Source organism: Chlorocebus sabaeus, chromosome 7, assembly GCF_047675955.1.
Source record: "Chlorocebus sabaeus isolate Y175 chromosome 7, mChlSab1.0.hap1, whole genome shotgun sequence".
Classification (NCBI taxonomy): domain Eukaryota; kingdom Metazoa; phylum Chordata; class Mammalia; order Primates; family Cercopithecidae; genus Chlorocebus; species Chlorocebus sabaeus.
In genome coordinates this window covers 70,366,035-70,378,878 of record NC_132910.1, presented here as the reverse complement: position 1 = coordinate 70,378,878, position 12,844 = coordinate 70,366,035, and the positions used below count along the sequence as shown (strand labels likewise).

Genomic DNA, 12,844 nt, shown 5'->3' with positions numbered 1-12,844 from the left:
AGCCTATAAATTGAGTCTAACTTTTTTTGAGTGCGAGACAGCATACTAGATATTAGATGTTTTACTCTAAAATGAAGGTCAAGTGATCAAATAATGGATTATGAGACTATTAAAAATTCAAAATATCCATGGAAATTATAAAAAACTGAATAACAGAGAAAAATAGATGCCTATTCTATAAACTATACTACAGATATCATTTGGTGATATTTTTGATAGCATAAATATTGGGTTGTACTTCTGGAATCTTGAGCCATTAAGTCTAAATTATTTTTAATCTGTCCTAAAGCCTGCAAAAATATAAGATGGAATCTGGAGTTACAGAGTAATTCTCATAGCCTTGCATGTTAATTATGTATTAAATTCTTGAACAGTATTGCCATTTCAAACAATGCATAAACCCAGATCAATCTTTGGATTTGAAACTATTATTAAAATAACATTTTTAAAGTATGAGGGGATAATCTTGATGTTATACCCATGATAGTTTCTGAATCATTTCCTTCATTTTTATACTAAACATGACCAAGTTTGAAAATAATAGTAATATTACAAAAATGAGTCTTTGCCTAGGCTTAGAAGATATCCTATATTGCTATTTAGGTTCTTTTCTCAAAAGAAAAAATTGTTTTCGCCCAAGGAATTCAGCTATCTGTACCATTATGGAAAAATCTTGGTATTACATGCCAACAGTGTCACCCAGGATCATTGAATTACCTGTTAAAGCTCCTGTAATCAGGCAGTTCTGCCTTTCCTTCAGGCTTGAAAAGTTTAGGATATAAAGCCTCTAAAAGCTCCGGATCATTGCTAATGGCTTGTTCCCAGGGAGATTGATAGTACTTAGGGACAGCTGTGGTGTTGAATTTTTCGGGAGGAATTTCCTTCAGTGGTCCAGAATATCCTTTGGAAAAATACAGCAAAAATAAGTAAACACTGTGCCTGAGAGTTACTAACCTCCACCCAATATTTTACCATGTTTGATTTTTCATGCTGGGATAAATTTATGAAGCATGCATCCTTTTCATGATCCCTTAGAAAACAGCAGTCTGCAAGTGTTAGACATTTCAGAGCTCCTGTAAACTTATGAAACTTTAAAAGTAAACCATTTTTCTTAATGTTTAATTTTTCCAAATTATACAGTTTTTTCTTGACTATCTTAGTATATATATTTTTCCAGTAAAACCGTTCATTTCATTTTCTAAAAATTGTGCTCCTTGCATTAATTCACACTAGACTTTAGATACCACAATTAATTAATTTAAAAATGTTCATATTGAGTGCCTATTGTAGTCTAAGCTAGGGGAAATCACAACGAAGACAAAATCTCCCTCCCTCCAGAGCTGATTCTTTAGAGGTGATGTTTGGGTCTTGTCTATCTTCAATTGCTGAGTGCTCTGTAAACTGTTTAAGCTTCAAGAAGATGAAGTAACTTGTTTCCACTTCCTTATTCAGGTCCAGCTCTTCTTATCTCCTGATGTATCCATCCCCTGTTTATTTTGTTCCTCAAGATTTCTTACCTAACTTTTCTGCTTCTGATCTCACCTCCCCAGTTTATTCTTCCCATAACAGCTGGGAATTTTCTGTAAATACTATTTAAAAGACACGGAAATTCTTGGCATAGATCTTTAAACCTTTTTCACATGCATAGAGTGACACTCTTCCAGTTTTCTAAGGCACAGTTATCTACTTTCTGTTTACACTGCCATATTACCTAATTATATCCCTGCAATTCTCTCTTTCACCATGTCAAATCCCTTTACCATTTGATGACTTCTACTTTTAGATTTCTCTGATGCTCTTTCCCATCTCTGCAATAATTTTGATTTCTGTCAAAGCATGCCTATTTTCTCTTTACACTAAAATGTTTGTCTCCTCAAAAAAAAAAAAAAAAAAAAGCCTCTTCCTGATAATTCCATGTCTAAACAGTTATTTGTGATTATTTACTTTTCTTCAGATTGCCTCCAGTATCTAATAGAAATGTTTTTTGGTAGGCTCCTTTTCTCTGCTTACCACTTAAATACTGTTGTTCCTCAAAGCTCTTTTCTTACACAATGCACTCTACCTAGAAAATTCCATTTATATTCATAGCTTCGATTGTGACCTATGTATTGATAATTCTTTTTTTAAAAAAAATCAAGCCCTCTAGTCAATTATTCACTACATTTATCAAAATAAATGATCCAGTGGCACCATTTATAACTTGTCTAGACCTAAATGCAGCCATTTTCTAATATATTCTTCTTTTTCTACTTTGGTTATTTTAGCAAATGTTATCACTTTACTCTCAGATGCCCAAGACAGAGCATTATCTGAAAAGTCTCCCTCATCCCCACAAGAAATCACAAAGTGTAACCAACTATACTTCCTAAGGATTTCTAAAACAGTGGCTCTCATATTATTGTGTGTCTGAATTATCTTGGATACGTATTTAAAATGTAGATAATAGGATCCTCCCTCCAAAAGTTTGGCTTCAGTAAGTCTCAGGTATGACCTAAAACTCCATTGTTTAACAAACTCTTATACAAATATTATGCAGGTGGTCTACAAACAGAACAATGAGGAACATTGCTCTAAAAAATTCTCTTTACATTTCTGTTATTCCTGCCCTGGGTCAGGCCCAGGTGTCTCTTGCCTGGGTGTTCACCACAGCTTCAAAACTAATCCTTTAGCTCTAACCCTCTCCCAGCCACCCTCCACACTGCTGCCCCAGGAGACCTTCCTAACTGGCTACACTCTTCCCCCGCTCAGGGGGCCGTAATGCCCCCCAGGACAAAATCGTAACCACTCAGCATGACCCATGTGGCCCTTCCACCCATCCAGCCTCACCACATGCTTTCTCCTTTCACACTCTTTGCTCCAGGATTATGGATCTAGTTACTTGTTGCTTGGGGTGCCCCTTATGCCCCCCTACTTGGTCCGTTTATTTTCTGTGCCTGGAATGTTCTCCCTACTTCTTGTCATGTGCAAATTTCTATTACAAGCCTTGGCTTCAGATCACCCTTCTATGAAGCCATTCCTGCCTCCCCAAGGAAAAGAGTTCTCTTTTCTGTGTCTTGTCTTTGTATATTATATGTAACTCTATCACCGTAACTACCACATTTCATTTCCTATTCCTTTCCCGGAGTTGAACAGAGGTCAGACCTTTAAAAACCAGAAAATTTTAAGTTTTATAAAATTTTTAAAAATTCCTCAAAATCTCACCACCCTAACACAAGTATTTAGTTTTGTGTATTTTCTTCCAGTTTTTCTTCACACATAAACATAATGATCACATAACTAGAACATCTAGTGTAGTATTACAGTTTTCCCAAAAATTTGTTGAAAATGCTTTTAAATGTTTCTATATCATGTTCATAATTATTTTAAGGGTTTTACAATAATCTATTAAATTAAGTAACCATAGTTATATAATCTTTTCCCAATTTTGAACATTCAGGGTTTTCTAATTTCTTTTTATAGATGTCATTAAATAACAACTTTTTTTCTTTTTTGATACGCTGAGTTATTTACAGAAAAGAATGTGCTTATGTTTAACCACACAGAAATATTACAATTCAGTAATGCCATATGTCTACATTTATTTGATTTTTAAATGTTTTAATATAACTGAAATTTAGTTAAATTTTATTTTTACAGTATTATGGCATTTTCATACTATTCTTTATTCATGTATGAAAAAAGTTGGCTTTTGGATACATAGTTGGCTAATCACTAACAAATTAATTTGCTAAATTGGAATAATTATAGTTTGTTTACTGAGGTTATTGTACTTTTCAACTATGGTCACCCTGTTGTGTTGTCAAATACTAGGTCTTATTCATTCTTTACTGCTTCATAGACATTCATAACCTCAATGTCTTAATTTATAAAATGAGGACTGCAATTAGTATGTCATAGAGTTACTGTGAAATTAAAGAAGAAAATATATATCACAGCACTTTATAAATTATGCAATCCTATACAAATAGGATTTCAATATAATTACAAATTACTTATTGTAATTTTCAATATAGCAGGTGATTAACAGACCATCTAAAACAAAGAACATATGGCTACTATAAATGTTTTATGTGATTCCTTTAGGTCTGAATTTTTGCATTTGTCTTGTATTTATCCAAAAAACTTTTTTTTTTTGAGTCACGATCTCACTTTGTTTGTTGCCCAGGCTGAAGTGCAGTGGTGTGATCATGGCTCAGTGAAGCCCCCACCTCCTGGACTCAAATGATCCTCCTACTCCAGCCCCCCAAGTAGCTGGGACTATAGGTGTGCACCACCACACCCAGTTACATTTTGTGTTTATTGTAGAAACTAGGTTTCACCATGTGGTCCAGGCTGGTCTCAAACTTGTGGACTCAGGTGATCCACCCACCTCAGTCTCCCAAAGTGCTGGGATTACAGGTGTGAGCCACTGTGCCTGGGGCCCAAAAAACATATTTAATGAGAAAACATATATTATTTAAATACTATTTAACAAAGGCTTTAAATGCCTTGAGTCATATCATTAGGTACATAGAAATTTTATTGTTCTATTGGCAAGGGGATTGGTTACCTGGTGCAATGTTTTCTGGATTTGGAGGGCTTCGTGGATCTGGGGTGTTGGGAGGAGTCAAGGGGGCTTGCTGCGAACCACCTTCCAAGTTACTTCCATCCACTTTCCCATTCTGCATAGCAATACTGTGCTGTATTTAATCAAAAGTAAACTCTGCTGAAAACTCAAAAATGTAAGCACAATAATAGGAGCTACGTATGCAAAACTTCACTTGTGTATTTATAATTTAAATGCAATGTCGCTTCATTACTTCCTGGGACCTCAATAAGTATTTCATAGTAAGATGGTTGCGCACTTGAATGAGAAGATTTACTGATATCAGTCTAAGATCTGTTGTATAATGACAATCCACTTAATAATAATAAAAGCTGAAATTAATTGAGCCTTACTGTGTGCCAGGCACTGTGTCTAGTGGTTCATACCAATCATTTCATTTTCTATTCAGAACATCCCTATGAGAAAAATGTATTTAATTTTTGAATCCTTACTAATCTAATAATGTAGAGCATATTGGCCAGGCATTTGGTCTAGTAATTCCTATGTTCCATTGTATTTATATTTGGGCTTTAATTAGATTCTTTAGTGGATAGAAAGTTTAAAAATCTAATCTAAAATGTGAACGGCAATCATATGTACGCCCAAAAAAACCAAAAATCATTTATATTTTAAGTTGCACAGACTTGCAAAAGGAAAAATTTTTGATTTTTAGAAAATAAAATGCTGAAAAAAGACATTTGTCTTTTAAATTTTGATAAATGTGTTTTACTATTACAGGATTTGTTCTATGGCAACAATATAGCACCTTAAAAATGTTCAGTTTGCATTTTAAGAAAACAAATAGTCATTGTAGTAGGTAACGTCCTCAAAAGTATAGCTAAGTTACATTCTTATAATAAATCATTGTTTTAATTACATATAGGAAATATGTGTATTTTAAAAGAAGGGATTAGGTCAAATTATCTTTTAACTTCAAAAATAAAAATTTAGTAAAAAGCATAGCAATTAGACACTGATTTTGACTCTTTTGTGTGTGACATACAGAAAATCTTTAATTTTTTAATTTCTATATTTGTTTGTAAGATTTTCTGATGAAATACACCTTTACATTTTAACACTTTTTTAACTTTATAGCAATTTCAGGATAGAATACAATTTTGTTTTAAAACTTAAATACTTACCATAACGAAAGGCCATAAATTAAGATCCTCACCTAATAAAATTATGAAGGAAATAAAGTTTATCTCCATTTTTATGCTTCACCCACACAGTCCCTCCTCAAGTGCTTTTGCATTCACGTTAATCTCTGCAGCATCCCAAAAAAGTCTACTTTCAAAGCAGTAGTCCAAATTTGAGCCTACCTTCTTTCGTCTGCTTCATCAAAGCCCGCATTTGGACAGGGCAGAAAATGCCAATGATAAAATAAAATCTTCATGAATAAATTACACTTATAAAATATCGGTAATCTGATGATATACTGACTTCCCAGGAACATATATATGTTTTCAACTAACAGCTTTTTAAACAGAAATACTTAATCTCTATTAGAATTTTAAAAGATCTGCTTTGGGGACCAGGCGCGGTGGCTCAAGCCTGTAATCCCAGCACTTTGGGAGGCCGAGACGGGCGGATCACGAGGTCAGGAGATCGAGACCATCCTGGCTAACCCAGTGAAACCCCGTCTCTACTAAAAAATACAAAAAAAAAGGATGAATTTGTGTCCTTTGTAGGGACATGGATGCAGCTGGAAACCATCATTCTTAGCAAACTATCACAAGAACAGAAAACCAAACACCGCATGTTCTCACTCATAGGTGGGAACTGAACAATGAGATCACTTGGACTCGGGAAGGGGAACATCACACACTGGGGCCTATCATGGGGAGGGGGAAGGGGGGAGGGATTGCACTGGGAGTTATACCTGATGTAAATGACGAGTTGATGGGTGCTGACGAGTTGATGGGTGCAGCACACCAACATGGCACAAGTATACATATGTAACAAACCTGCACGTTATGCACATGTACCCTAGAACTCAAAGTATAATAATAATAATAATAAAGGCACTTATTAAAAGAAATAAATAAAAATAAAAATAAAAGTTAAAAAAAAAAAAAAAAAAAAAAAACTAGCCGGGCGAGGTGGTGGGCGCCTGTAGTCCCGCTACTCAGGAGGCTGAGGCAGGAGAATGGCGTAAACCCGGGAGGCGGAGCTTGCAGTGAGCTGAGATCCGGCCACTGCACTCCAGCCTCAGCGACAGAGCGAGACTCCGTCTCAAAAAATAAAAAAAAAAATAAAAGATCTACTTTGGGAATGAATTCTCAGAGCTGTCTCTGCCTGAGGTTAAAAATTTATAGCAAAAATATTACAACTTTAAACATTTTTAAAACTTTAAACATCGCATACCTAATTGCAAACTCATCATCACGTTCACACTTTATTGCGTACTGAATAAGCCTAAGTGTTTTAGCCTTGCACTGAGACCTGCCTACTAGTCTCATCGGTTTTTAAAGATGTACCCTAAGCTTAAAACCAAACCATTTATGATCCCCCCATTGTCTTGTATGCTTTTCTACTTTTGATCATAGATCAAGGTTCCCCCATTATCTTGTATGCTTTTCCACCTTTCTACTTTTGATCTTTGATCATAGGAGTTCCCCATCATTACCATGATCAGATCTGTCCTAATTTAAAAACCACCCCTTCCCTTATTCTTCCTCCCCTTCCAATAAAAAGGTTTTTTTGTCTTTTTTCTTGCTGCTCCCATATCATTTGCTATAATTCACCTTTAAAATAATATGTTTTGTCCTGTTTCATTTACTAGCTTGTTAGCTACTTGAGAACAGGGAATTTCAGTTTGCCCATATGTCTTTTACAAAGCCTAAGATGGTGCCTTATATAGCACAAGCAGTCAGTGAACATTAGCTGAATTTTTAGTGAATGAATAGCCAAACCCAGCTGATTATTTTTCATTATGACATTTTTTAAAATGTCATCTTCCTTTTTCACTTTAGTCTTCATGCGCCTGTTATCCTCATTGCTCATACTTTATCATATCATCATCTGCCTTCTGTTCATTTTCCACCCAGCATTTTCCTTCCAGTCAGACCGAATACAAATGCTGGTGTGGCATTACTCCAATCTTTGGAAATTGTTCCTAATTGCCTAGTGAATAAAATGCAAACTCTTTTGCCTGGTAATGAAGATGTCGTACTCACCTCACAAACATTTCCTCTCATTCCTTGCAAACTTTCACAAGCCAGTTCCCCACTGCTACCCTTTGCCCTCCTCAGCCCCACAAGCTGTTTCACCTGCTTGGAATGCCCTCCTTTCTGTTCTTTACTAAACCAAATCCTAGGTTTCCTCTAAGACCCATCTTAGAATTTCCCTCTTCTTTCTGACTAACTTAATATACTGGAAATGTCTCCATATTCTGTATTATCTCAATACTTCAATAAAACCTATGCCACGTTCTCATGCTCTTTCTTTACTTGTTCCTGTTACCTGTATTTTAGTATTGCATTTATGTCATCTGGAATCTGATTGAAGTCTAGTTGGCCACTGATGTGATTTAGATATTTGTCCCCTCTAAATCTCATGTTGAAATTTCACTTCCAGTGTTGGAGTTGGGGCCTAGTGGGAGGCGTTTGGTCATGGAGGTGGATTCCTCATGAATGACTTGGTGCCATCCTTGCAGTAATTAGTTCTTAGAAAAACTGATTGTTAAAAGGAACTTGGCACCTCCTCCCTCCTCTCCCTTCCTTCTTCTCTCACCATGTGATGCCAACTCCCCTTTCCCTTCTGCTATGAGTGGAAGTTTCCTGGGGCCCTTACCAGAAGCAGGTGCTGATGCCACACTTCTTGTACAGCCCACAGAACTATCAGCCAAATAAACCTCTTTTCTTTATAAAGTACCTGGTCTCAGCTATTTATTTATAACAACATGAATGGACTAAGGCATTGTGTGTGTGTGTGTGTGTGTGTGTGTGTGTGTGTGTGTGTGTGTAATATAACATTTTGCATTTTGAACTCAGCTCCTATCTTGAGTGTTGGACTTAATAATTGACTAGATTAGTATCTTTTTGTTTTTACTTCTAAATCTATACTACCTCTTTAAAAAGTGTAAAGTTCCTGATAACTGTAATTGTAAATAAAAAGGCATTTGAGATAAATTTAGGAAGTTTAAATGCATAATGCACAAAGAATAACATTTTCTAAGTTCCTAAAATGTGTTCATGAAATGAATTTCACCTAAACTTACAAATAATTCTACCTACATTAATTTCTAGGAATTGTAATACTAACCTTCTGTAACCTCTTCCTGGGGATTAATGATGAGCCGGAAAATCAACTCTTTCTAGTTAGTCATTAATTATCAGGAGACACCAAATACCTCTACATCATCATTAAGAAAACAAGCAAAGCCTTATAATAGTAACCTATATAATTATAAGCCTTACACCACAGCATTCCATCACCTGCAATTCCTTTCAGAAAAGTTGGAAAGACAAATGAAAATATGTCTCTCTTTACCTCAGTTAAGTTGACTCTAAAGAAAACAAAACTAGAGCCATATTCTATAGATTATGACTATGTAAATTAAAAACACATATAGAAGATGATTTACATGATTTCTGTTAAAATATCAATAGAAATAAAAAAGAAGGCTTCTTTGTCTGTTCTATGCTTTGTGCCAAATACATGGTAGAAGTTATTTTTTGAACAAAGCAAACATATATTTAGAGTTCCAATTATTTAGTGTGGTCTTATTTCAGAATTACTTTTAATAGTATACTTCCCCTTTTCCCAGTAGTATTTAAGATTTTTAGTGATTCAAAAAATATAATATCCTTTTGCAGTAACTTATAAGAAGAGAATTCTAATTATCATGAAGCATTCTTCTATTTTACTTTATTTTTGGTGGCCTATTTTCTTCATCCATCTCCGTTTTGCCATTTTGGTTAAGAAATAGTTTATGAACTAGGGCTTCAGAATTGGCTCATGTAGCAAGCAATGTTCATTTCTTTTTAGGAACACATATTTACTATTATTGCTGTTTGTGTCATAGAAAGTATATGTAGCTTGAATTTGCCAGTGTCCCTCACCAGTAGAATTCAAAGCTACACTTATTTTTTCTGTTTTTAAAATGGTAATATTTGAACAAATGGCATTAATTACTGGGGGGTGGTTTATATTTTCATTTATATGAAGTTTTCAACATTATACTAGAATAAGAAATATATAAAGCTGAGTTAAATTATTACTTTGACAACATCTATTGCTCAAGGGAAGCAGTAAAAGTAAAAGCTTGTTCCAGAAAATGTAGTCAATAAATTAGATTAATGTGGTATAAATCACACAAGGATCATTCAAGAACTAGATTGTAAGTAAATAAAAGCTCTCTTATCTTTCGATGTCATTTGGTCTCTGTATCACTAGATAAAGCCTGTATTTATTTATCTTTGAGCTTGCAGCATAGTATCTAGAACATAATAGGCACCCAATAAATATTTGCCAAAAGTATAAATGAATATGAATGGAAATAGACCTGAGTCTAATAATATTTTTGAATTCCTGTCATATTAACGTTTCAAGCTGCAATCTACAGCCTTGACAAAGTAAGTATATCATTGTACAATGTGGCTCACTATCTTCCTTAATGATTTATTGTGCAGGTAATTTTTTGAATTAAGATCAGGCAACACACAGATCATTAAAGACAGAAGGCACCTGAGAGAGCATTGGAGTGCATATCTTTATTTTTATAATGAAGGGAGAAATTCAGAAAGGCAAAACAAAACAAAAACCCTTTTTGAGTTAATGCTAAATCACATGGCTAGTGGGAGAGCCAGGACCAAACCTTGGTCTCCTGATTCCCAAGCCAGAGTTTCCTTTAATTACACCATGAAAGGAGTTGGTGCCAAGAACTCTAGAGTTCTGACAGCTGAGTTTCAATCTTCTTTATTATAGTGTTGCTTAAGTCAAATGAACATACTTCCTTGAATACTACTTTCCTTATTTTGAAAGAAGAGTAAAATTCATCACACTTCAGAGTATGTTATGTAACTCAATAAAATATGACTGTATTGCATACGTTATTATTCCTTATTGCTCTGAGTTATTTATCAATATTTAATTATTTATTTCAATAAACCTGTTTGGGGCCATTTTATTTATTCAGTGCCCAGTCTTCTGGGAATAGTGAAAAATTGTCAAGACGTTCCTTTTTTTTTTTTTTTTTTTTTGAAACGGAGTCTGGCTCTGTAGCCCAGACTGGAGTGTGGAGTGCAGCGGCGTGATCTTGGCTCACTGCAAGCTCCGCCTCCCAGGTTCACGTCATTCTGCTGCGTCAGCCTCCCGAGCAGCTGGGACTACAGGCGCCCGCCACCACGCCTGGCTAATTTTTTTTTTGTATTTTTTGGTAGAGACGGGGTTTCACCATGTTAGCCAGGATGGTCTCGATCTCCTGACCTCGTGATCCGCCCGCCTCGGCCTCCCAAAGTGCTGGGATTACAGGTATGAGCCACCGTGCCCAGCCAAGACATGTTCTTATGTATATTATGTGTAACCAGCACACATTCGACCACAGGTCTATAAAATTATAGTCAATAATTTGAAATACTGGTGGTAAGATAATACGTTGTGTTCACAGGGACATTTTAAATCTTATTGTACCTTTCTTCAGAATTGTAGTTAAAGCATTACTCCTAGAGATGTAAGTGGAAGTTATAAAAACTGACATTATTCATTTATTGAAATGTCTAAACTTGCAGATGACTTTTCAAAGACTTCCTTAAGCCATCTTATTTTGTACTACTCCATAGAGTCTTCTCTATTGTCATTACTGAAAGAATATGATTCCATAGACTTCAGCAGATGGGGTAGGGATTATTTTGACTCGTACTTACAAGATGTTTTTGATAAGAGGATACTGGGAATACTTACAGGGTACACTGACTTCAATTAAAAAATCATTCCTCACAAGTGTAAATACTATAGTTGAGTAAGATTTGATGGCTAACTGAATTCACAATTAAAACTAGATTTAATCAATGGATGGCCGAAGAATGTTCACAAATATGAAAATAAATTTGTTAAATGTCCTCTCAACATTTTCTGTTAACAAAAAACGTAACAAGGAAAATAGAAATATGGGAAACAAAATTTTGGTGTTTGTGGATGTAGATATTAGTTTCTATAATGTGTTTTAGTAATTATGGTAAAAGAAATCAGGGAAATTAGTCTGCTGTAAAGAAGTGAGCTGTCCATTCAAAACAACTTATTAGTGATGGGAGCTGGTAAGTTTTCAGGCTTAAATTTGTAAGTAAATCTTTAATAGCTCTAGGAAAAACTCTCAGTAAATAAAACGTATTTGTTGAAGTCATCATGATCTTTTCAAATTTAAGACAATTGCACTATTCCTTTTTGATTCGCAGCCATTTGAATTTTAAAGCCATCTTCCCAAAGCTGATTGCCTTTCTACTATCAACTTTTTCCTCTACAATCTTTTTAAATGACAGTTTAAGTGAATATAATATTAAAACAATAAAGTAAAATGTAGTTTAATTTTTGTTTATTAGCTTTGAGTTGGGGAAATCTCTGTCCAAAGAGTTATATCCAAACTAGTTTTTGTCGTTAATGAGTACCAGACTTCCCTACACAATGTGGAATAAATGCTTTGAAAGGACTTTGAATGTGTCTGTAGTTCCCAGGCATGTTTCAGTGCCAAGATTTACTCAGTGAATAAAATGCTTATCCTCGCTTGTGGAGCGCTATGTGCTTTGGAAGTGTTTCCATCTCAAACATGTAACTGGTTGTGATAAGACCATGGAAACTTTTAGTACCACTTCTCTCTATTCCCTCTCCCTCCTCTTAGTGGAACAGACAAGTTCCTCAGTGCCAAATCTACAAGCTTACAATGTCCCTATTGAACTAAAAGCATATTCATATCATACATAATACTTCTTTTGTTTACCCACCTAAACTATTCATTATGATAAAAAAAAATAGCCTAACAGAATAAATTGAAAGAAGATATAGAGAATATTTGCTTGAGAAACTAGTCATACATACAAATTCAGAAATACTGCTAATTCATTTGGATACCACATGTTCAAGTTATACCTACATTTATTTGTGCTCTAGATTCATACTGGAAATTTTCAAATGTGTATTTGTCAGATCTTCTTTGACGCATCTTAAATAGCCTGGCACCACGGTTACTGAGATGGGATAATTCTTCCAACATGATGTCTCTGGGGATGCTGACCTTTTTGCCCAGGTCCATGCTATCAACAT

The 12,844-nt window shown here is 35.0% G+C and overlaps 1 protein-coding gene across 1 annotated transcript in view; it reads right to left on the bottom strand.

The window, feature by feature from the left end:
* The window catches only part of MYOZ2 (myozenin 2), a 55,023-nt gene that overhangs the window by 25,415 nt on the left and 16,764 nt on the right, over nt 1–12,844 (bottom strand). The window contains exons 3-5 of the mRNA XM_007999661.3: nt 12,675–12,844; nt 4,550–4,679; nt 718–901 (exon numbers count right to left, since the gene is read on the bottom strand). Coding sequence (XP_007997852.3) covers nt 718–901; nt 4,550–4,679; nt 12,675–12,844 — 484 coding nt within the window. The remainder of the gene's footprint in view (nt 1–717; nt 902–4,549; nt 4,680–12,674) is intronic.